This window comes from Pseudopodoces humilis, chromosome 2 (genome assembly GCF_049639895.1).
Source record: "Pseudopodoces humilis isolate 2021_Gansu_Grassland_sample_001 chromosome 2, ASM4963989v1, whole genome shotgun sequence".
NCBI lineage: Eukaryota > Metazoa > Chordata > Aves > Passeriformes > Paridae > Pseudopodoces > Pseudopodoces humilis.
This window is the reverse complement of record NC_142201.1, coordinates 85,329,460-85,354,317: the sequence shown is the minus strand read 5'-3', so window position 1 is coordinate 85,354,317 and position 24,858 is coordinate 85,329,460. Positions and strand designations below refer to the sequence as shown.

Below are 24,858 nucleotides of genomic sequence, written 5' to 3'. Positions count from 1 at the left end.
GTAGGAATAGGAAGGAGAACAGGATCTGAAATGAACAATGGCAGCATAAGCAGCTTAGGAGCTCAGAGGAAAAAGGAAGTTGGTGTGTAGATTTATGGCTGAGAAGAGGCAGGTTGGCTGAAAAGGAAACAAAATTAAATACTCTTTAAAGGGGACAGAGTTAAAAGTTTAAATAGAATGAGACTTTTGCAGAGTGTGTATTTTTGTGCTTTCCTTGTGAGATAATTCTCATAGGGAAGAGGAAGTTCTATTGCTTCACTAATGTAAAAATAAATTTGGCTAGCATGTAAATTTTTAAAATAATCCCTGCATTGTTGGCCTTGTTAAGTGATACTTTTTGTCTACTTTTGGATTATTCAGGAGAAGGAAGATGAGGATAAGAGTAATGGGAGGCAGAAAGACTTGTGTTCTGAAGAAAAAGGGAGTAATTATACAAGGTCTGGTCCCTCCTTATGATTTTGGTGTTTGGGACCACGGTTTGTTGGTCTGTCAATTGCACTGAAAAAAACTGTATATAGGGGCTGTGCTGTAAGATAAAGCATTTAAATGGTCTAAGTGTAAAATGCAAAACAGTAAGTAAGCCTGCTGTGGTGTATGGATAGCTTAACAGCAGCTAATTTCAGTCCAGATGCCAAGATGGGTTAGATTTTCTTCAGCAGTGGTTCTGTAACAGTGTTTTCAGGGTCTGAGGCAGTAAGTGTTGTGGGGATATTATTTGAAGTTTTACCTTACAGAAGAGTGAAAATCAGTTTATCACTTGGTATCACTCAGGTAAAGCTGATTGTATGTAAATTTTTTGCATTAAGTGTTTGTTATTAATAATTTATAAGAAACTTTGGAGGCCCAAAAATCGAAGAATACTGGCAGGTCAAAAGCCAGTAGGTTGCAGGCTGAGGAACCAAACAGAAAGCTTGTTGTGCAAATTTCTTTTTTGTGCAGTTTAGCATTTGGTTTTAACATGCTACTTTTAGTACAAAATTGCTACATTGTGTTCTAAAAGCCCACATGCAGTTCCTTGCCATTTGCTCCTTAAAGAACTAGTGTAAATTACGACATTTTATCAATTGTATGTAGTGAGAGATGTTGAAGGGAAGATGGTGGTGTAGCTCTTCATACTTGCATTCCCTTGATGTATCCCAAACACAATGTCATGTATTCAAAAGTTCACTTTTTTTTATAATGAAAATATTTTTTCTTGCCTTTCTGAGTCTGCATCTAGTCAGTTTTTCTCCCCTGTGGAGGTGGATGACTAACTGCTCTACATCCGTCTGTAGAATATTAAACCAATTGAAATGGTAAACCAGTTGAAAAGAATTGTTTTGTGAGCTTAACTCTATTAAGCCTTAAAATGAGTCTTACATCCCTCACTGATCAAACCTATTGTATGGTGTAGTAATTCCTTTTTCAGGATTTCTCACTGATTGACTCCTATGTGCTGAAGGGCAAGTAGTAGACATGTTGGGGTTTTTTTTCCTCCTTTTAAGCTAAACCTTTCTAGGTCCCAGTGCTTGAAAGCTGAATTACCCAAGCTTTGTACACTTGATTGAGAAAAATAGTAAAAGATAAACCCACCATCTTCCCACATAAGCAAATAGAAAAAGAGCAAATATAAATTCTGGTTTTTAGCACTTACCATTCAAATGTTACAGCTTACTCTAATTTTAGCAGGGTTGGTGTTTTGGGCCAGTTTAGGCCACATAACATTGAGTTTTAGAGGTCTGTTTTGACATGAATGTGTATGACAGGAGCCTTACCCTTCTTGCATTCAGTCATCCCTGTAAGAAGAGTTTCTCTTTTAGAATATAAATGAATATAACTAATCTTCACATATCCACTTTGTTGAAAGCATGTAGAGTATACCAATTCAAACAAATACTTTAGATTCAAAGGAGCCCTGTGTGGTACATGAGGGTTTATCATTCAGTCAGGAAAATTGTGGGGGAGAATTTGTTGTTTTTATCAACAGAATGTTGTGTTCCAGTTTGGATCAAACTTGAGTCATGTTTCCAGTTATGCTGCTTTGAGCTAACATTGTCCACAAGTAATACGCATCATCTACAGCATGACTGTTTTAGAGATAGTATATCCTTATGCTGGCATTTACAGCAGCAGGCATCTAGAATATTGCTTCAGGCTTTTCAAGGAATTGGTGAAATTGTTTCTTTCTCGGCTTCTGGTCTTGTCTTAGCATGTTCTGATATCTTTGTATAAGAAAATATTTATCATTATTATTATTATTATTATTATTATTATTATTTTTATTATTTTTATTATTTTTATTATCATTACCAGAGTTAAATCCATTAGTTTTTGTTTTCATTAGAGATCTGGTAAGTGACTTCTTGTAACTGGGAATTCCTTATGGGACTCTTGTTTAGGTAAAAATCCCACCCATGTAATGAGAATCTGCCCATGTATCTGGCTATTTTTGTTCCATTTCCTTAAAGCCCTCTGATTTTTGCCTCAGACAAGAGATTGAGATAAGATTATTGTTACTTGTCTTGTTCAGTGTAAAATATCTCATTATCTCTCATCTTGGATGGTAGAGAGTGCTGTCCAAGCATTCTCTACATTGTGAACTGTGACACAGAAATACTGTTGTTTCTTTTTAGGCATTGCTTGAAAGGACAGCTGCCAAAGATGCACAGATCCCTATTTTCTGTGGGGATCATTACTTTAAAGCATAAAAACTTGCAAAATTTACTTAAACTTAGAATAATATCATTAATGTTGAATTTGTACTGCCACGTATGGATTGTCACTTGTTCCTCGTGGGTGTCCTGTTGCATTTTGCCTTTTTTTGCCAGAGGCTTTGGAAAGCAGCCAGAGACTGTTGGGCTAGGTACTCTCTATGTGAGAGTAAGAAAACTAAAATAAAGCCAACTGTCTGCCTCCAAGAACTCTGCAGTTCTTTCAGTGATAAAGTGGCAGATGAAGGAAACATCAAGTTTAATTGGGTGTGATCAGCCCAACTGCCTGCCTGGCTGAGATGGAGCGATTTAAAGATGACATGACACAGATGAGTTCTAAAGAGTGGTTTAACAGAAAAAAAGTCACAGACCTGTAGACTTGAAGACTGAAAGGGATTTGAGTGAGTAAATTTAATGACCTCATTGGAGAAAACCACATCACAACTTTCCTCTGGAAATTTATCTGGCTTCTTGAGGGAGCGCCCTCAACTTAGGGGACACTGCAAGCAAAAAGGTAAAGGAAGCATTAAACTAATTGATGGTGAGTGTAAAGTCAAGTGGAGTGTGCAGAACAGTGCTCAGCTGTGTGGTGCATTTTAGGATGAGCACTTCTAGCTTGCTTTTTGTGCTGCAGACAAAAAGAAGTTGAAAGAGGGGTTCCCTTCTCCAAAGAGTAATATAGCAGAAGCAAAATCATAAGCCAGATGGTCTCTTCTGTCATGTTTTTTTTTATTTCTTTCTGTTTGATTTTGAATGAGTGGCAAATACTGTTGCATTAATTTATTTCTTTTCCTAGGCTGTAAAAGTACTTCTTGGCTTAAGTCTAAAGATAGTCTTGTAACACTGTTTTGATGCATTTTGCGTCACTAATGATTTATATATTATTTTTAATTCTTCCTTGCTTTTTATCTTCCATTCATGATGCAACTATACCTTTTATCTCTTGACAGTTCAATTTTCAGTTTCCCCACCAACCTTCATTGAAAGATGGGGTCGAAGGCCCTGGGAAAGTTGATTTCTCCAATCATCAGTTCTTATTTATCCATTATGTTATGGATATGCTTAAAACCTGGCAGATGCTGTGCTAATGGACCACGTGTTTTTATCTACTGATATGTGTGTAGTTATTAAGAGACAATAAAATTCTTAAATATGGATTAACAAAGCATATGATTACTCTATAATTAGTGCTTCATATTCAGTACTTGTACAGCTGGCAGTTGGACATCTGCCACTCCAAATGAGCAGTGACATTTGTACAATTTAATTTTTCTTATGTGCAAACTGAGGCAGACAGGTCTATGAACTGCATGATATGAACTTATATATATTTTTATATAATAGAATATATAGAATATATATTTGTAGCTAGAAATCGGAAGATTAATGTAAAATAAATTATTATAGAGGAACACTGCTGACTTTTAAGTTACTTCTAATGAGCTTTTAGTCAAAGATTAAAAGCTGTCATAATTGAAAGACAAAAAGTCTTCAGTCAGGGTTTGTTGTGTCTTGTGTGTGTGAAACTGCTATTTATATAATGCATTTTCTATATTTGCTGGTGCCTTTCACAGATAAGTGGCAATGATTTTTTTTTTTTAAAGAAAGAAGAAAGATTTAATTATCGATGCAGAGATGCTCAAAGGAAGTCTGGGAATTGTCTCCAGTCCCAACAGCTCAGCAGCGTATTGTTGTTTTATCTCACAATACGTGTGAGTGTTCACACCCTTGGCTGTTTCTTTGACAACCTCAAGAGGATCATGGAAAAGTTAGTGGCTCATGAAAGGTTAATAAAATGCAAAGAGTTCTTTTAATTCAAAATGTGTATCAAAACATGATATTATAATGCTAGAAGAGAGCCCACTTGCAAGTGGTTATCAGGGCAAAGCTGATACCTTAGATTGCCTTCTAGCTGGGGGGCTCTTTGCACTTGCCTCTTTAACTACACTCATTCTTCTGTCCATTAGCAGAGAAGCTGAGCTGCTGCATGAATTAAAGGTGCTTCGTTATTCTGTCTTTGAGAAAGTACTGTGAAGAGCAAAAGAATGTGTCTGGAAGAAAGAAATTCTAGAGAAGGCTGCAATAGAAAAAAACCCAGAGCGACACTGCTTCAGTGTCAATCATTTACCATTAATTGATCTCAATATGCCCGTATAGAGAAGCTCAGGGTAGAGGCTTAGTGATTTTGCTGGGTACTGTTTAGACATAAGGTTTCAGGTACAGACCCTTTGTACTTTAAAATGCAATTAAAAATTTTCAGAGTTTTTGTGCTAGCTCAAAAAAATAGAGTGTCTAACCATGATATTTTTTTTCTGTTTCTAAAAATTAATTTCCTTGAAGAAATATGTTGCATGTGCACTGTGACCAGTGACTGTAAAACTGATATTTCTAAATGATTACTGCAGTCAGCATCTCCAGGATCATTATCTCCTTTACAGTCAGGTCCATCATCCTCTGGCAGAGTACGTACTTCAATTTGTCTGGAGTTCGGAAGGCAGAAGTTGTTTGCTCTGACAATCTCAGTGGAGAGATTGCACCCTTTGTGTCACTTCCTCGGCCAAACAAGATTTCTCTTCAGTTCTTTGCCTCTCCACCAACTGGTGACTCAACCTGCCCTGCACATTGCAGCACTTTCCTGAAGGAAATTCCAAACTTTATTTCAAAATTGAGATTAATGTCCAGCAGCGTGTCTATTTCCCAGCTGTGCCCTGGGGCTTCAGTTTCTTATTTTGGTTTTGCATTGTTCCTTTGGACATGTTTTCTGAATGCAGTGTCCTTGGAGTGACCCTGAAATGGTGCGTGCAGAGTGTGTGTCTCTTAAAGGATCTCTGGCTGGTTTTGGGAACAGGGAGGTATTTTCCCTTAGCCAAGTCCAGGTAATATTGCAGTTCTTCTCTCTAATCAGAGAAACTGGAGAAGGGGACAAGAGTGTGGGCTGATTAAGCTGGGCAAGGTTCAGGATGTTAGTTTGAGGCTTGACTTTTATATTTGAAAAAAAGATTTAGACTTCCTCAGGCAGGAAAGGAGACAAGCAGAATTAGGAAAGACATGGTGTTAGGGGTGACCTGAATATCTGTATGAATTTTGTATGAATTTTGTAGGTATTCCAGCTAGTAGGGTTTCAGGGTATCAACTCAATGGTCATGACATTACCCTAGAAGCTCTTGATTTATACAGTACTTTAATTAGCTCATTATTTGCAGTAAGATAATGATGCCACTACTCTAGGCTGGATTTTTAGTGATTGCCAATTCCAGTTGGATAAGGATTTGCATTTGAACAAGAACCAGCATCTGGGAAACAGGTGCAGTATTAGCTCAAGGAAGTACCTTAGAGCACTGAGCATTAAAATTAGTCTGGACACTTTCAATCTTCGGACAGAGATATTTCTGTATTAACCTGATGAACAAATGACATCTCTTTCTTCATTTTACCTGGTCAACACCATTTGTTTGTTCAGGCAAAGACCTGCTTCCTGACTGAAAAGCATTCTATTGTGGTCCCTTCAAATGGGTATTTTAAGCTTCATTGAGGAAACCCAAGGACAACTGAAAAATTACTTGTATGTCTTTGAGAAAGAGGGTCTGTAAATCTGGCTTGCCTTGAAGTCAAATGTGTCTTCTGCAACAGGAAGCTAAAATGACTGATGAACTGATTTTGTAGTCACAAGAGAGGAGTTTAAATTTCTTCTAGGTAAAATGAGTGTTTCTTCTACAAGTACTTATCCTTTCTTGCACAGCAAACGTTTGCATGTTTGTGTGAGTCTCATTACAGATTTGATTGTTCTTGGAGGGAGTTTGTAGTGTTGCTCTCCTGCCAGAGACTTCCAGGTCTGGTGCTGACCCCAGACTGCAGCAGCCAAGCTACTCTGGGGATTATTGCATGCAACTGCAGCATGTATTTCTACTGATATCTCTGCATTCCTTCCACAGGATACAGATGTTATTTATTTTTTTAGATTTTAAATCTTATAGACTTAAAAAAAACCCCACAAATGTATAAATTCAGAGTTGCTCCAGGTAATATTTTGTTCGTGAATGGAAACTGATGTCTTTTTTTTTTTTTTTCCTTTCTTTTTTGCCAAGTATTTTTCACAGTTGTGAAAATGATCTGTATAAGCAGAAAGAATAAACTATACACAGTGTGCTGACCACAGTGTTTGAGTAAACTGCCTGGAAAACCAGAGAAAACTTTTTGCTTTATTTTTTTCAATTTAGTAGCAAAAATGTAGAAAAAAGGTTGGCAACACACTTCTGTTCATACCAGCTTAATGCTATCTCCATAAGCTGCTGCTAGCAGCAGCAGTGTGGAAGTTCAGGGCTTTCTTTAGATGTAGCAGAGTAAAAACCAGAGGATCATTGATGGTTTGTGCTACTGGAGAACGCAGTGTCTCTCTAAGAATCGGTTCAATTGAATTGTGTCAATGCCTTGTAAAGCAGCAGAGAAATGCACTGTGGTAGTGAAATCATACAGCAGATGTTGTTTTCATTCACTTAAACAAACTGCTATGCCTTTGTGATCTGTGATACCACAGTTGCTTTTCACTCAGAGTTTTGGTAGCTGTTAAATCTTTCAAGACCCAAGTTTTATAATCCTGAAAGGCTCCTCAGAATACATTCTTCTGCACAATGCATAACATCACTGCAGTACTGAAATTCTGAAACTCTTGAATCTATCAGAATTTCATTTTTCATGTCCTTTTTTTCCCCCTCTATTCTGGCCTGCAGAGAAATACTGTAAAGCAATTTCCATTTCTTAAACACATTTCCTTCCAAGCTCTTCCATGCTGATTTCCACTTGACTTTTGGTTTTTTTTTTTTCCTACTATTGTCTCAAGCATTTCCTCTGAAAGATCTCCTCTGCCAACCTTTGGGCCACCCCTTGTGTTGGGAACATGGTTAATTTGTATATGGTTTTCAACTATTTTGTATCTTACTAAGCAAGACAGATTTATGCCCAAATTCCTGCCACCTACCTTATGAACTATTATTGTGCAGGTACTATATTCATTTACATTTATAACAAAAGGATAGTGTTTAGAGCTTGAACCTTCAATATATTTTGTATCTCTTCCTTTAGTTGATTAGACTGTGAGATACTTTACATATTGAGTTTGATATTACTTTCTCTGTGGAAAAGCTCCGTTTTCCCTCCAGATAAATAGCTTTTGCCAAGGTTAATATATGGTTGCCAGTCTTTTCATTTTTCAAGCACAAACAAGAGCATTATCTTGAAATGACAATTGGACAGTGACCAAAGAATACAATTGGAGTTAGTTATAGACTAGGAGTGACAACCTTTGAGTCTTGCATTATTGAATTAATTGGGTGCTGTTGAAAGTTCTTGCTGGAGGTTATTATATTAACTGGAAAAGGTTATGAAGACTTTGGAGAAATGAAGTACCTATGTAAAACAGATAAAGTTAGATACTTAGGAGTGAAGATGATGACTCTGGGTCATTTTTGTGATCAGTTGCCTGTCATCACATGTTCCAGGTAGCCTTAAGGTTTTTCATTTAAAACAGCCCTGGAAAAAAAAAAAAAAAAAAAAAAAAAGAGATGGTTATTTGCAGAGGGTGAATGTCACCAATCAGTATTTGAGTGTCTGCTGTGTGTCTGAATCAGGCTGTGATTACTGACCAGTTTCATTATCCTCATGTGTTCTACAGTTGTCACGTAGTATCTCACCTTTAATTTCCTGCCATCCAAGACAGGCAAAGTAGGAGAGGCTTTAATTGTTTTGGATACCCAGGGGAAATCCATATTGATAGTAAGAAAGGAATGAAAGTGAGAGGATTTGGATTTTGAAGATGGGCTACTCAAGCTAAAGCTACAAATACCCGGACATTATTCTGTGCTGCTCACCATTCAGTGAGCATGTTGAGCTCCTCCCCTAAGGCTCAGCTCTCCTGTGTCACTGGGTAGTGCCTGGTCTTACCAGAGCCTCTGGGCTGATACCCACAGCTTCCATGGGTATCAAGTTGTTTTTTTCATTATAGTGAGGACTGACAGATGCTGGGTTGGATGTACTTGGTAGCTCAAAGTTATCAGCTGCTAAAAGCTGTGCTTTTGGATTTGGACAGACCCTTAGACTGAGAGGAGTTGGTGCAGACACTGAACAGGAAGCCAGGATGCTGACACCAGCATAGGAGAAGAATGGCTGGAAGGAGTTAAGAATGATGAAAATTAAACGGATGATCAGTGCAATATATTGGCTGCTGCTTAGTTTTAGCCTGGGATGAACATTAATCTCCATGTCTGTTATTTCCTTCCAGTCCTATATCATCAACCTGCCTTAAAATAACATTCAAAATAAGTTTTATTTTGTTTTCCAGTAAAGGATATAAAATAAGCAAATCTGCCCTTCAGCAGCAAGCTTATTGCATGTAATATTCTAACTTTACATCATCTCAGCCTAATCTCTTTAGACTTTGATTGTATTTTCCAGATGTAAGCACTTGTTTTTAGTGAGCTTTCTAGATTGGTATTTCAAATGATCTGCCTATGTCAACTGTTTTTACTTTAAATTTGCTTTCAAAATCCTTTCAGGTGTACTTCAAAGTAATTGGTGTGCTCGCTATCATCTTAGATTCATGTTTATTAGGGAAATTATGCTTTCTTTTCCATGTGGTTTCCCATACCCTAGGAAAGCAATATTAAAATATGACAGGATGGCATAGCAGCTGGCTGTAATGCAAGTTTATTCCTTGCAGTCTGGTTGATTGTGAATTTCTTGGATTGAGAATAAAATGTCCTGTAAAGAAGGTGTGCACTATCATATTTCTCTAAATTGCTTCCTGCAGTCTCAAAAAAATGGCCACAAATAGATTCTAACATCTTTATTATTACATTTCTAAATACTGTTATTTTTCATGTAATGGTACGTTCAAAATGCAAAAGCCATTTATTACTGTTCCACGATGCCCTACACTTGTGACAGGTATTGGTGTGATAAACATACAATTACAGTAAGATAATAGGCTTCAAAAGAGACACAGTACTTGGCTTTTTAATTGAGGTGTTGTAGCGATCTTTATTCTGGCCAATCACCTCAGAATATTTTCATTGGAATTGCTTTCATAATTATCTATTAAACTTCACAGCTGGTCCTCCACAGTTTTAATCTGCCCTTTTAATGCTTTCTAGGGAAGAGCAGTTCATGCTGATCTCAGTCTTCACTCATGAAAGGTTTTGAGACAGATTCCTCTAAAAAAATAAAAATTAAAAAAAAATATCAGTGCAAGTTCTGGGCTTTTAGGCACTTTTTCTTCACTTGTGATAACCTTTAAGAATTCCAGGAGGAGAAGTTCATTATGCTAAACATGAGAATTAGTAACAGAAACATTGTTTCTGGAAAAGTACCCAGCTCCTACTGTGGCTGTACTTTCTGCTTTGAAGCTTTACTTATGAGAAGTGGTGTGGTGAACTCATTAATTTTTATTGTGGCAGCTAAGGATGGTCAAGTGGCTAGAGGAGCACTTTGGTGTCCTGAATTCAGTCGTATGCAGGTTTCTTTGTGACTCAGGCAGCTTTATCCAGCCTGTCTTGCAGGGATATTGAGCCAGAAGACTGGGGTTGCTTAGATCCTCCAGTAAAGGAGACTAAATAGGTGACCAGTGTGTTTTAGATTTGAGGGGAAAGACCAAAAAATTCTTTGGCCCCTCAATAAATGTTTTAAATTTAAATTTGCACTATAAGCATAAATGTATTTCTGGGATTGCAAGGGTACTGTCAAGTGGAGCTTTAATTTGTCTAATTTGTTAAGTATTAGCTTTGTCTCATTTCTCTCATTTATTTTTAGTATAATTTACATAAGAAGCAAGGTCAGTGTTAGTATAGTATTCTGTTAGGTTGTAGTTTTTGAAACGCCTTCACTATACAGTAGCAAAGCAGTTTGTAGAGATGGGGGTAAGGAAAAGGATAGCTTAATTGTGACCTAGGGCAATTCAGAAGCAGTTTATAATAAGGGCTTTTGTAGGACGTGCATACCAAAGAGGCTTGTGCATAAGAAAATACACCCACACTTTACAGGTTTGAACTGAGCTTACTTGTGTGTGTTTTGTTAGTCAGCAGTGTCGAGCGCTTTCTCTTCTAAATAGCTTTTGATTGTTTTGAAGAACACTAGTGTAACATAAAATAGTGTAATCAGACTGAAACCATCTAAAAGTATTAGCTGGACTAGTATGATGAATGCCAAGGGAAGGAATTCTGCAGCTGGAATATAAAGTGTAAAACCATAAATCAGAATGTATCACTTCACACAGCATGTTGGAACCACTTATAAATGTGCACTGGAATAAAAATCAAATTGTGTTGTTAATAATTAATTTTTTTTTTCTAAAATTGTCTCTTTAACCCTCCCCAATCCAATATATCACTGAAATGGTTTATTTCTTCAGAAGGATATCCTGGAGAAATGGAGGCCTGACAAGGGAGAAGCAGCCTAGGTCTAGAAGCCCTGTCCTGCATGCTGACTTTAAACACTTAAACCTTCCAGCTGGCCAGCTCTGCAGCAGCAATGTTGCCTTCAGTTTTTTTGGCCTTGTCCCAGCACTTGGACTTACTGGAAGCAGCTCTGCTGCTGCTGGGTCTGAAACATGTGCAACTGGAACGTGGTGTGCTCACACCACTGGTATGCATCTGAGTTGGTGCTGGCCTTGGGAAGGAGCCTGTGTTCCCACCTCATTTGCCACCTTTCTTCACCCTCAGTGCATTGCTTTCTTTATGTATCTTGCAGTGTGTTGTCCATTCTGTTTGAAACTCTTCCAGGATTCATGTTTCTTTTGGGAGATGTTGCTTCTGCCAAATCCTAGATTTCTAGGTGTTTTACTGAAACTTCCCTTTTCCTTGGTTCAGCCTGTTATTGCTCATCAGAATGCTCTTCTTTAGTAATGCAAATAATATTTCTTTTCAATCCTTCCCCCGTGTAAATCCTTTGGATTCCACATTACTTTCTTGTAGCTTCTGCCTGGCTGAGATTTAGGTAGCTGTTCTTTTCCTTTGTAGGTCTTCCTTTTCCTTTGTAGTATGCTTAGTTGTGTCTACTTCCTCCCTCTCATTTGTGCCTTACAGTATTTCTCATAATAGTATGAAAACTTATACACAGAGCTAGATTAATGCAGCATTCCTTTGTAATGTACTTCATTACATTTTTCTGCGCTGTTTTATCTGTCTTTTAATTTTATAATTCCTGTGATCTATGCGAACTTTCTATACAGATTTCTGATATTATTTTAAATACCTAGGAAGATCTAGAAGTCTCAGTAAAGATCTATTGATTTGAGTTGTTATTTATGTGTACTCATTTTTATAGTTCCTCAAGAGGCTTTTATACACAGCTTTTACAGTTAAGTAATTCCTTTGGTATTTGTGTCCTTCAGTATTTTTCCTATTTTGTTATTAGAAGTGTGGTGGCCACTACAAGTTGCAGCTGAATTGCAGAAGTTATAACTTCAATTAATGTCCCAGTAAACAAAATCAAGATTAGCTTAGTATTTGGAAAGGAGAATTACACAATGTAAGACATGGATCTTTTAACTTAAAAATAAACACCCCACACTCACATTTTTTTATTTTTCTTTTATAATTTTATTTTTTAAGTCAGCATTGGTCCTGTGTTCCAGCCTGCAGTAACACTGTGTTGTATTTCACTGAGTGACAGGAAGTTTTTATTGATCCTTCATGCACATTAGCAGCTAGGGATTCCAATAATTACATACTGGCAAAATTCCTTTTGGGATGACTTGGTTTTCTCCCCTTGAGGTCCTTCTGAAATATCAAATGGAAACAGGAGTTTTCATTTCCTAACACTCTGAAGTGCAGTTATTGTAGACTTTGAAGTGGAATATATGAAAACTGGCTGGTGGAAGTGAAAATCTAATTGCTGCTCTGCCCTCCTGGTGATAAGCCGTAAGCAAAAACAGCGCGAGGTTGAAGGTAGTGGCTAAACCAGATGATTCTGTGTAGTTGGCTGTTCTCAACAAGAGAGCATATGTAATGGTAGTTGGTTGTGCTCTCAAATGTGCCTGAATTGCACTGCTTTGCAATTTCTTGCAACTCAGTAAACTCTCTAATAATGAGCTGTAGTTTGCACCAGAACTGTGTGAGATGATTCCAGAAACAAAAGCCATGAAATAGAGCTCCTTATATCTGAAAGCAGATAGAAAGATGAATCAAGTTCTACATGATGCCATCTGACAGGCTTTGTTTTTTATAATTATTTTTAATTTCTTCCTGCAGTGATGGAAAAAGAAAGCTGCATGATCCAGGAATTGACTGTGCAGAGCACCATAATATGCAGACAATGAAATGGATGTTTTTAGCCTCAAAACTTTTTTTGTTTACTTGTGTGTTTTACTTAAAGGGATACTTTGACTCTATTACAACTTAGGAAAGTGGCTTCTATTTTCTAAAATATGTATGTTTCTCCTGTTTCACATTGGGATGCAAAAATCTTACTATAATGAAAAATCTGACAGCTGAAAAATCTCACTGTGGTGAATGTTGTGTTTGCTAGTCCTGATATTAAATGAGCTCTTTATATATAGTAAATTTTTTAAACAGCAAGTGTTTTCTTCTTTCCTCTCTGAGGGTAACATTTATTTCTATTGGTTTTGAGTCTTGTAAAAGCCATAAGACCGTGAAAAGTCTTCATTTGTTTGACGGAGAAAGCAAGAACATTTTAAAATTTGGAAAGATCCTTGTGCTTGTTAGATCTTGCTGTCATTCTGTGTACAAACATAGGAGAAAGCCTCTCTTAACACAGGATAAATAACACTGTTCACTTTGTCAGGAGCTGAACATGATAATTTTAGCTTCTTTTTATGATAGCACTTTTCCTTCCTCACTGAAAACAATATCTTAATTCTAACTTCGTGTTTTTCCTTATCTTTTTGCATCCTGTTTATTATTCCTTTATGACCATGTTATTTTATAACTCATTTACAAGTTTACTTTTTTGTCTCTTTTGACTCTTTATCCAAATTTATTGTAACAATTTATTTCTAGTGTGGAATATTTGGAAAAATGGAAATTTTATGGAAGGTACTTCCGATTTTTGTCCTTCCCAACTGTGTGTACAATGCCTGTGCAACAGTAAGCTGTACATTGTACCTGTGTTTGCCTGTAGAAACTGTTTCCCTTTTAAGTTATTTTTCTTCATATTTGTGATCAGCCTTTGTGTACAGGTCTTTGTGTGTTAATGATAGTACGCATTTTTTAGGATCTGAAGATGACTGTGAATGTACGTGCATTAGAAAAACACTTGTCCGATTCTGCTGCTGTGTTTGTAGAACGGGAAGCAGATGTGGTTTAACACTCATACAGTTCTTCTTCCTACAGACAGAAGCTTGTTAAAAAGATGTTTTGCATAAATTTGATTTTGGTCTGGTACCTTATGGTGTTCTCTCAATGAATAAAACATTACTTTGAAACAATGGTTTGCATTAAAACAGTCTTGAAAGACTTGTGCAGTCAGTCACATTGTCACAATTAGACATTAATTTATCCCTGTACCTAGTACCATGTATAATCTTTGTGGATGTGGTCTGGTTTAGCACTCCAATACGCTACTACATCGTGTAATCTGATTGTGGAGCTTCCTGAGCTCCACCCAGAAAGCAGGTTCATCGTGCTGCTCATTTCTGTTGGGAAGCAGTTGTAAATATTTCCTCTCTAATGGGAAGCTTTCCTCTTTATTCTAGCCTGCATTTATTTAGGGTTAGTTTATATCTATTTAGTCATTGTCAGTATTATCCTTCAGTTCAAACAGCTCCCTTTTGTCTTTGGCATTGACCCACAAAGTCTTTACAGAGCACAGTTTTGTTCTATCCAGCCATTGTTTTGATCAGTGAGCTGAGCAATTTTTGTCCCTTCTGAAACTGTAGGCTCCCATTCATTACTCCTATCTGAGTGGAGCTTCTCTGCACCTGATGAGTTTTCTCTTTTGTTCTATCAATAACTAGAGAACAGTGTATTCTACTGTTGACTTGCATGAAGACATAACTATTTTCACTGTCTCTACTGGAAATAAATTTAAGCAGTTTGGTGCATACAGTGATGGTTTGTGGTCAGTTACCATGCAGTCTAAATTCACTTTTCTGCCTCTTCAATTAGATGAATTCTATATATGGAATAAGGATTCATATTCACATTGAAAGGTGTGTTTGTGGCCATCATATTTAATCCTATTCTTGTCATTTCAATCTGAAAGTTCATTAATTTCTCCCTCAGATAATGTGGCTTGCCTTTCTGTTGATGGACATGTTGAAGATAAAATGTTGAGAAGCAGTCTCTGGACACTAAAGAAAAATTAAGTCACTCCCTGGTCCAGTATTCAAGGAATCCAGTAGTGAAATATAAGAATGCAGTACAGAGTTAAGCCCAGGTCTATCCATGTGCATTCATCAGATTGCTGATGTACCCTATTTCTTATAGGCGTAAGCAATAATTTCTTCTTTAATTATTTTACGTATCTTCTGCCCCTTGCCTTAGTTGCAATTTCTCCATTCTCTGGTTTTCCCATGGTGTTCTGATGCATTATGTTCCCCCAATTTTAAAAAAAGGAAATTTAGTGAAAAAAGATGAGTTTTTTTTTTTTTTGTTGACAGTTTGTTTTCCCATTTTCAACTTCCATATTTATTTCCTTCAAAACTTGTTTCACATCCTTGTTTGTTAAATGACTTTAGAGTTATGGGTCCACATTGTGCCTCCTTTTTCTTCTTTCTTGATATTCTTTGTTAATCTCTGTGCATATCCAACTGCCATTTTTTGATGGAATTAGTAAAAATCCCTTTTAATGAATTTATAAGCTATTCTGTGTGAGGGTAATCCTGTAAAGACTAGCTAGACTTCTATGAAATATGTATTCCTGGGGACCTTGGGTTTGGAAGAGGCCTTGGAGTTTTTGTTCTTGAAAAAAGTAATTTTGCTAGCAGCATGCCAGAGGACTTTATTGTTCCCTTGCCCCCATTTCCCCTTTTAGAAAAATGTACACAACTTTCAATAAGTATGTTTGCAGATAGGCTTGCCTAATCCATGCTGCAAATGTTCTGAAAAATACGGGCCAAAAAGTGCAGAAAAGGAGTGGCAGGAATGTACAGCTAGATTAGGTCTATGGTATTTCCTCTCTCAGCAAGATGGTCCCAGATTAAATGCTCGTAAATTTTCAATAATTTAACGTAATTATAGCTTTACAGGAAGTGTTGAAACCTTCCCTTTCCTACAGGAGAATCTGTTTTCTGCATTCTTACAACCATCTGAAGTTTGTTATCCTACTGCAACTCTCTTCCACAGTCCTGTGCCTTCCCAATTGTGGATAAACATCATGGTATTTCTTTTGTTTGGCAGTTTCATATTTGAATTTTTGCCAGGCTTTTGACAGTTTCATAGCTAAGTGACCTTGAACAGTGACATTTATATAATGTCTACTGACTTCTCTTGAAAATGGTTGAGCACTGCTTTAGAAAGCAGAAGTTTCACTATCCAGACTATGTAACCTTTATTCTACTTCTCAAGGTTCAGTGACGTGTTTGCATGATTTACAGGAGGACATGGCAATGGTCAGCGTGTCACACAACAGCATTTGAGTGAATTTCTTCCAAATGTGGTCTCTGTTGAAAGGGAATCGCTACCCATTGCAACACTGTAGGAATGTGGTAAAAGGATAATGATTACATGAAGAATTTAAACATGAAAAAGGCCTTTATATTTGTATAAACTTGTATATCCTTGCAGAAGGTTTTTTTGTTTTCAGCTGGGCTTCTTTTACATGGAGAAACTTCAGAGCTGACTAGAAGAGTGAGGTCTCTGGCACATCTGATTTGACTGTTATTACTTGGTGAAATTCATGCTTGGGCACGATATGATGTTAAATCAGTAAGGAAGTGATTTAAAGAAGTTCTGATAAAAATCAGATGAGATCTTTAACTGGTTGAGAAGACTTTCTCAAAGTGACATTTGTATCTACTTTGTGAGAATATGAAAGAGCTACCTTGTTCAAGGGAGCTAGGTACACTTCTGCTACATGCGTTCTGAAATAACCTTTTTCCCATTTGAGTATGAATTTTCTTTAAAACTGTGAGGTATGGATTTTTGTTTTTAGAGGTGCTGCAATGCCTTACGGTTATATGAACATAGTTAGGTATGTTTTGCTTTTCTTTTGGATGGATCTTGGCAAGTAGGATTCCTGAAAAATATCTGCTAGAATTAGGGGTCTGATCCAGAAAGGACCTGCTCACTCTTGTTCTTTGTTCTATAATGTGAAATGCTGGGATTTGTTGCTGAATAAAAAATGCAGAAATGGGCAGGGGGTTTGGTGTCTTCATAGCCTCATAAATTGTATATTTCATTTGGATATTTGCAAATTAGATTTCAGTTTTATATATATTTAACTGATGGTGTGTGAAAATGTGCAGTTTACTCTATATAAGCCTTTTTTAACAGATTTGCTCATTTTCCCAAATTGTATGGCATTTAATTCCCATAACATAACCTCTGTTCTCAAAATAATGATTTGTGGTTCTAAAAAGCTGAATCTGCATCCCTTCTGTTGAGAGATGCACCATTTCCTTTTGTTTCACTTAAACTTTGCAGGATTTCATTGCACTTTTGCTTAGGTCAGCACAGTTTGGAAAAGAAAAACAAACCAAATCAAAATCACTGTGTGAGAGCTGGGCTCTTGGCTTTTATTGCTTTCTCTGGTCTCTGCAACACATGTCATTTCTTTGCATTGGGTAGAATGTAGGATAGAGTCCCAGAAGGTTTTGTGCTGGAAGGGACCATCTAGTTCCAAGCCCCTTGCTGGGGGCAGGGACACCTTCCATTAGACCAGGGATGGAGAGCAGTGGTGTCTTGCTGAGTCACTTTCTGAACCAAAACTGTTGAACCTGTCTCTAATGAGTGAATGTAATTTTGTTAGATTTAGTTAAAGTGCATAATACCCAATTCTAAATCTCTGCTTTATGTTTCTGTCCTACAGGGAACACAGTGAGTAACCTGATTTTCATTCTACCTCCAATCTATGGTGCGATTCAGACCTATAAAGATGGCCTTGAAAAACGGTATTTAGCTGCATATTTGTGTCTTACAGGTATGTGTAAAACTTAATTTGCTCTTTCATTATAAAGAGGGCTCAGATATGCAATGGAAAATATATCTAAATATTAATAAACCCAGTAGTTAAATCCAAATACTATGTGTGTGGCAAGTAGACCTCAATTTGCTACACTTGTTAATGTTTACAGAAAATTTAATCTGTTGCAGGAACATGAAAATAGAATTCACTAAATAATTTTATCAGATTTTAAAGTGATCCTTTTCTGGCTTTGGGTCCTGCTAAGTGTATCTTAGTTTGCTCTGTACTTTTCTGATGATTTACTGAAGGTGTCTTGTGTATTCTACTTATAAACAGTTTCACACTATATTAATATTTTTCTGACATTTGTGTGGGAAAGTAATATAAGAAGTGGCCAAGGTGTAGAGGGAAGTGGAAAGGCATTCTTTAATGACTTTGAATTTGTTTCCAGTTCCTCTTTGGCATATATCACCCAGCCATCATGTCTGGGAAGTTTTGCAAGAATGGAAGAGCAGTATAATATTCATGTCTAGATCAACTCAAGGGAAGTCTGTCCACTCTAAAATAACATTCAGAAAAGAACCAACTTCCTTTTAAATGTTAATTGTGTGACTAGAAGTTTTGTTCCTTATAAGAAAAGATGTTTGAAGATGGTTCAGATTTGGCACTTGGGTCTCAAAACTAGATTTCATAGAATTTCTGAGTTTCACAGGATTTCTGGGTTTGTTATAGCTCCTGTCTCTATGGAGATTTTTCCCAGTCTTTGGAGTGGTAAGGGATTGATAAATGTTACTTTTAAGAATGGCATGTTATGTATTTAGGTGGATGTTGTTGAAAAACACATGCCCATATGTTAAATGTATCCTTGATACCAGTTAGACTGTAACATAGACAAGCTGCAAATTCACAAGTTTTCAGTTATATCAGCTTTGCTGATATATGCACTGCTTTGCATATTGTCTGAGCACTTTCTAATTAGCCATCTGTAAATTTTCTATGGTTTCAAATAATTACTAATTTCTGTCTCAGTATGAGACAGAATTCTTAAAGGTCAGGGTTTACTTTTAAAAATATATAGTAAGAAATGCTGTGTAAATGTTTGGTGAAGTTAGGTGTTCTTGAATCAGTGTCCCATACTGCCATTCTTTTTAAACTATGGAAAGGAACCCCTTAAAACTCAGTTTGAAACTGTCTTCACCATGATTTGTAACTACCTCTGTCAGAGACAGTTTATGATGGACAGTGTGCTGCTATCTGTCCAGAATGTCAGGCTGTCACACCAGATGAGCATTTCTCATATCCCATTAAATGTTTAAAATAGTAAAAAAAACCCCAAAAAAACTAAAAAACCCTGTCTTTGATCACAGTAAATATCTTGGACTTCAGTTTTTCCTCTCTCCACTGTTGCTTGAAGGGGAGCTCAGCCTGCATTTAGACAGCAGTGCTGGAAGGCAGTGCTGAGTTCCATCTAGGCCCTGCTCATCTGTGACTGAGTTGGCTTTGATTCATGTCTGAAGTGATAAATGGCTTGATTTTTATCACGTGTTGGAACCTAACATTAAAGGTCTCGTCCAAAAGCATTTCCCTTCTGCTTTGTATCTGCTTCAGTATCTGTAACCCTGTTTTACAGCAGGTGAAAGATGTAAAGAAGTGTGGAAGACTTTATAGTTTTTCAGTGAAAAATAGGAACAAGATGATTTGGAATCACAAACCGCTTAACATTTGCTCTACTACAGAATAAAAGCAGTGAATGAGAACATAAAAAGAATTTTAAATATGGTTGATATGTGTCAGGAATATTGGCATTCTCTCTGTGCGTGTGACTGAAGAAGAAGCATACTGGAGATAGATTAAGTGTATAGAAAATTCTTTCTGTAAGAAAGTACGAGATAGAATTCTTTCCATCATATGAATTTTATTTATTAACAGGTTTCACTCTATTTATGTAATTTGTAACAAATAAATGCAGACTTAATCTTTGAAAAGATAGTGACTTTAACACAAACTTGTGATTTCACTTGAGGCAGTATGCTTCATTAAAGCAGAGCTTCTAACTGAGAGTTGTTTTGTCAAAGTAGAAATTCTTTAACAATTCTGCTGTGAAGATGGGGGTGGAAGGGAGGGCACTTCAGTTAGGTTTGAACAATTTTGAATAGTTACTGAGATTTTACAAGATACTGAAAGACAGCTGTCAAAGCCAACATTAAATTAAATCTGCTAGCATTTGAGAACATAAGAGGTGTTGTTTCTAGACATTATTTTGATCCAAATCAGCTGTTTCTTTTACGTGCTTCCAGACATTTAACTGATTGTCAGTTCCTTTGTGTTTTACAATTCTGTGTTCGGTGCTTGACTTTTATACCCACAATTTCTTTGGTTGACATTTATTTCATTTTTGAAGTAAATGCATTTTGAATTATGGAAGCTCTGTTTGTTTCACATACATGGTAAGATCTTGCCAGCGCAAGGGGTATTTCTAAATAATTGTTCAAATAAATTTCTTGCTCATTCTGGTGCCAAGACTGAGTTACACTTTTCAGCAAGGCCTTTGAGATACAGCTCACTGTTCTCAGCCCTTTTTTCTGCTGCCTTTCAACATAAAGTGCATGTTCTCAATTAACTCAGTAGGAACTAGATATGATTTTTAAGCTGTAGAGAACCATTTAATCTACATATAAATTATGAAGAATAATCTTAAGCCGTTATTTCAGTATGTTGCATCACTTGAAGTAGGTCGAACAAATCATTGGACCATTACTACCTCAAAGAATAAGCAGCTGGTTTTGAGTAATTCCTTATGATTCTGGGGTATTGTATCAGGTTCTATACATGCCAGGTCCTCATCTCCTGCATCCTGGGGAACTGTGATTCCAAAATGGTTCATATTCTAGAAGGATCATGAGTTTTAAAAAATTGTGTCTGTGTATATATATATATATATATGTAACTTCTGGACCTAAGGAAATAAGAAAGCATGCAATGCAGTAATGTTTGTTAGATACTTCAGTTGAAATTTGGAAGGATTGTTCTGATTGTATTTCTTTGGCCTGTTTAATACAGCTCAGTCATTCAAGCAGTACCAAAATGGAGGAAAGAAAAAAGGTGCAAATTTTTTTCTATATTAAGCATAGCCATAAGAACTCTTAATTACTAAATTTAATTTCCAGTGAAACTCTGTGTCATGTATTAGAATATTTTCAGTGAGAGTTAATTCCTCTTACCTAACACCTGTAGAGAAGCTCCCAGGGCCGTGTCAGTGCTGGTAAATCAGCTGTGGTTGGGAACATTCCTGTGTGCTGAAGCCAAGCAGCGTGGATCAGCCCGTGTCTGTTCATCTTAGCCTCCCAAACACGGTGACCGCATACAGACACCCTGCTGGGCTGTTCCTGGAAGCTGCTTGGGAAATGCTCTTTGGAACAGGCCTGATTCATACCACAGACTGTTCCAACAACTCACTAGTGCAGACACTTGTACTGCAATGTCTGGGAATAGTACCAGCCAAGCAGGTGTTTAATTGTAGAGCTGTACCTCTGGAGTAACCAGAGTTTCTCCTGTCTCATGCTGTGGAGGGGAGCCATTACAACACAAAATAAATTAAAAATAGTTAATTTAATTCTACTTTTTCATCTTGTTTCATTCTCTAACTTTTAATGATGCAGTGTGTTGTTGTTTATCTTTAATTAAGTTCAATCATTGTAAAAAAATAAAATGGAATTCAGCTCCAGATTTAAATACCTAAACATATGTGTCTACCTGTGCAAAGGGTTCTGTCTGCCAGTGCAGTCAGTAAAGCCAGGAGAACCATTTGACTTGTTCCAAAATACCTGTTTAGCCAGCTGCATTACTCTTTATAATGACATTATCTGAGTGGAAGCTTCGAAACCTAGTTCATGTGTAGATACCTAAATAAAGATATCTGAAATCCTAATAAACTACTTTTTAAGTGAAGGACTTGGGCTCATAATGAGAATTTTGAGTGCTGATGGATAGCTACATCAAATTGAATTATCACTGATTATGTGATACTTCTGATGCTTCCTAAAACTGTTGAAAAAAATCACTCTAGGTTTCAAATCCTGAAGGTTTATAGGGTTCATATATAGAGCTGGATCTTTTGTATAATATTAGATTATTTCTAGCCATAGGTATTTCCCTTAAGTTTTTTGACAGTACATGTATGAAGTAAAGTTTGTAGATGCATTGTTTTTATATCATAGTAACATCACTGTTTTATCTACTGGCAGTAACCACATAGGGTGTTTGCTGCAGTACAGAAAGAGACCCTGTTATTCTATACAGAATAGCAACCCTGACTTTGCATTTCTAGTCTTCTGAAGTGCCATTTTGATCTCATAATATTGTGACTTAATGTGCATTCCGTACTTAGTGCATAATTTATATATATATATATATCCCCTGTAACTTGGCAGGTTCATTGATGTAAAAATGCCAAGTGACTTGCAGTATTTATGAAAAGTGAGTTACAGTAGTTAGAGAGGAAGTGGTACTTACCGCTTCTGATGGTGTTAAAGTTTCCTAACCAATGTGCGGCTTTTACTGAGTTAAGCTCCTTTGCTAAAGGAAACACCTAAAATATGAAAACTGTAACCCCCACTTACAAGGTAAGGAGCAAATTTATTGTTCTGTGTGTTAGTGGCTGTATGGGAGAGTTTCTTCTCCTGAAATCTTGTGTCATTGCAGTGATCATGATCGCTCATATTTTGAAAAGTTCAAAGCTGGCAGAATGTCTCGTTGCAGATGGTTTTTATGAAGTAAATATTTCTTAGAAATGTCTCGAGCCTGGAACCATATGATGTGTCCCTGTAAGCTGTTCTTCCAGAAACCTATTTTATATAGATAAATATTATAGATAAAATATTGTTCTAGAATGCATAGTAAAATTTCATAATCAGAGAAACTCTAGATATGATTATTACACAAAAGCGAGAGGCGTTATTTTAACTGTAGAAATTAACTATAGTCATGGGATTAATGCTTGAAACACTAATATCTGCAGCATTCTTGATTTTTTCAGACTGAAGAAGAAAAATTAATCTAAAAATAATTGCTTCTTATCATACAGGAGGACGGGAATGAATTTGGTTGCTGATTGTTGAGATCTATTAACCCAAACAACATTAACAAAAACAAACAAGAAAACTCCAACAACATATTTTGTTAATTTAAAATTTGTTGAAATTTCTTATGCAATGATTTTGCCATACTTGGAAATGACATTTGTTACAAATTGTAAGTTTGTATTCTGTGACAGCCAGGATAATGGATGGCACTGTTTTAATGATGATCTTAATGCATTTTTTCCTCCAGAATGAACAGTTTTCGTCATGTGGTCTGTATACATAGAAAAATAGCTATGAGAGTTCCTCATTAGGAAGGTGAAAGCAGTTTTTGCTTATTGCTTGGAAAGATTTTTCAGAAGCAAACCAACGTAATCAGAGTTTACAAAAGTGCATGTGGTTGTTTATTTTCTGGTATGAGTTGTGCTTAATTTTCCCAGAGAAATAATGACATTGAACTGTTTGATAATATATTTTGAAATGTTGCTGTATTACATTTTTTTTTTTCAGTAAAGCTACATGCTTAGGTATTTAATTTCATTGAGTAAGTGTAATAATCACAGTTCTAGTTATTAACTAAGGAAGCATCTCTAGACATGTCTCTTGACTGTCTTGGCAATCCTTTACAGAGTGCACAGAGATAGAATTCTTGTTTATGCATCAGTGAAACTTGACTGGTGTGTGTAAGCAAGGTGATACTCTAGCCACAAAATATGGCAGCACTGCTCAGTGATCAAGGCTTGAGTGCAAATTACTTGGCTTTCTCTGAAACAACAGTCAGAGGTAAAACAATTTCTTAAAGAAAGACAAGACATCACATTACTGTACTTGTTCTTGCAAAATAAAACTGAGCTGGTGCTTAATGAGAGTGTTTTACTGATAATATTTCAAAGTAATGAATGATGCATTAAATACTGTACCAGCTTTGCTCTAAACAGAGAAATCTAACTTCCAAGAAGCATTATTCATGCCTGACTGAAAAAACTGTATAGGCAAAGCATGTCTTATAAAGTAACTTCAGAAGTAAATTCAAAATGTGTAAAGAAAGTATTTCAAATAAATACAATTAATTTCTTAGGAACTCATCTTTCTATTGATAAGGCCCAGAAATGGTAATCTCATTTCACAAAATGAGTCCTATGTGGGATTGGTTTGTTTACCTTGAGTTTCTAATTCTGAGTTCTAGCAGCAATTCACTTCTGCTTTTGAATCACATAATTGTCTTGAGTTGGAAGGGAGCCACAAGAATCATCAAGTCTAGCTCTTAAATGAACAGCCCCTGTGGGTATCAAACCTCAGACCTTAGTGTTATTAGCTCTATATTTTATGGAGACAAGAGAAAGCTTTTAGTAAAACACATGTTTTAAAACTGGACAGTAAGCAGAAATATTGAGAGTCTTCCAGAAGTACTAGTTATTGAATGATGCTTTGCCTTATAGAAGAGTTGGAACACAGAAATCTTAATTTACTTAAAATTAAAAAAAATAAATAAATAAAAGGAAAAAGACAAATAGATACATAACACTCCATTCTTTCTGGTTCCCTCTGCTCCTTTACTCTTCGAGATTACACCCAGTTAATAGGACACAGTATTGTGAGGGAGTAAAGAGGGCACTCACACCTCAAGCCCTGTAAATTCAGGGATTTAATTGGTGACTAATATATAAAGTAGAAGGCTGTGAAAAACTAGGGGTTTGTCCCTGCAGTGAAATGCTGATGTTATAATTGCTTTTTCACTGTTGAAGCATGCATTTCGTGCATTTAAGTTAATGTACCTGAAAATTTTACATGCATACTATTATGCTGATAATAGTTCTGGTTTGTTTTCAGCTGTGGGATTGGGATCTTGGTGCTTCCACATGACCCTGAAGTATGAAATGCAGGTGAGTACTGATAAGTAGCTGTGAATCATTTTCTCACTGTGTGTATCTCACTGTGTACAGTCAATTTGCCATTTCTTGGCTAGATGAAATTTGTATAAAATGAGTTAATCTACCTTAAGTACCATTGTACATGGC

General features: G+C 36.5%; 1 protein-coding gene across 1 annotated transcript in view; it reads left to right on the top strand.

Moving 5' to 3' along the window:
- The window catches only part of ACER3 (alkaline ceramidase 3), a 53,492-nt gene that overhangs the window by 1,495 nt on the left and 27,139 nt on the right, over positions 1-24,858 (top strand). The window contains exons 2-3 of the mRNA XM_005531005.3: positions 17,667-17,777; positions 24,671-24,723. Of these exons, the coding sequence (XP_005531062.2) occupies positions 17,667-17,777; positions 24,671-24,723 (164 nt within the window). The remainder of the gene's footprint in view (positions 1-17,666; positions 17,778-24,670; positions 24,724-24,858) is intronic.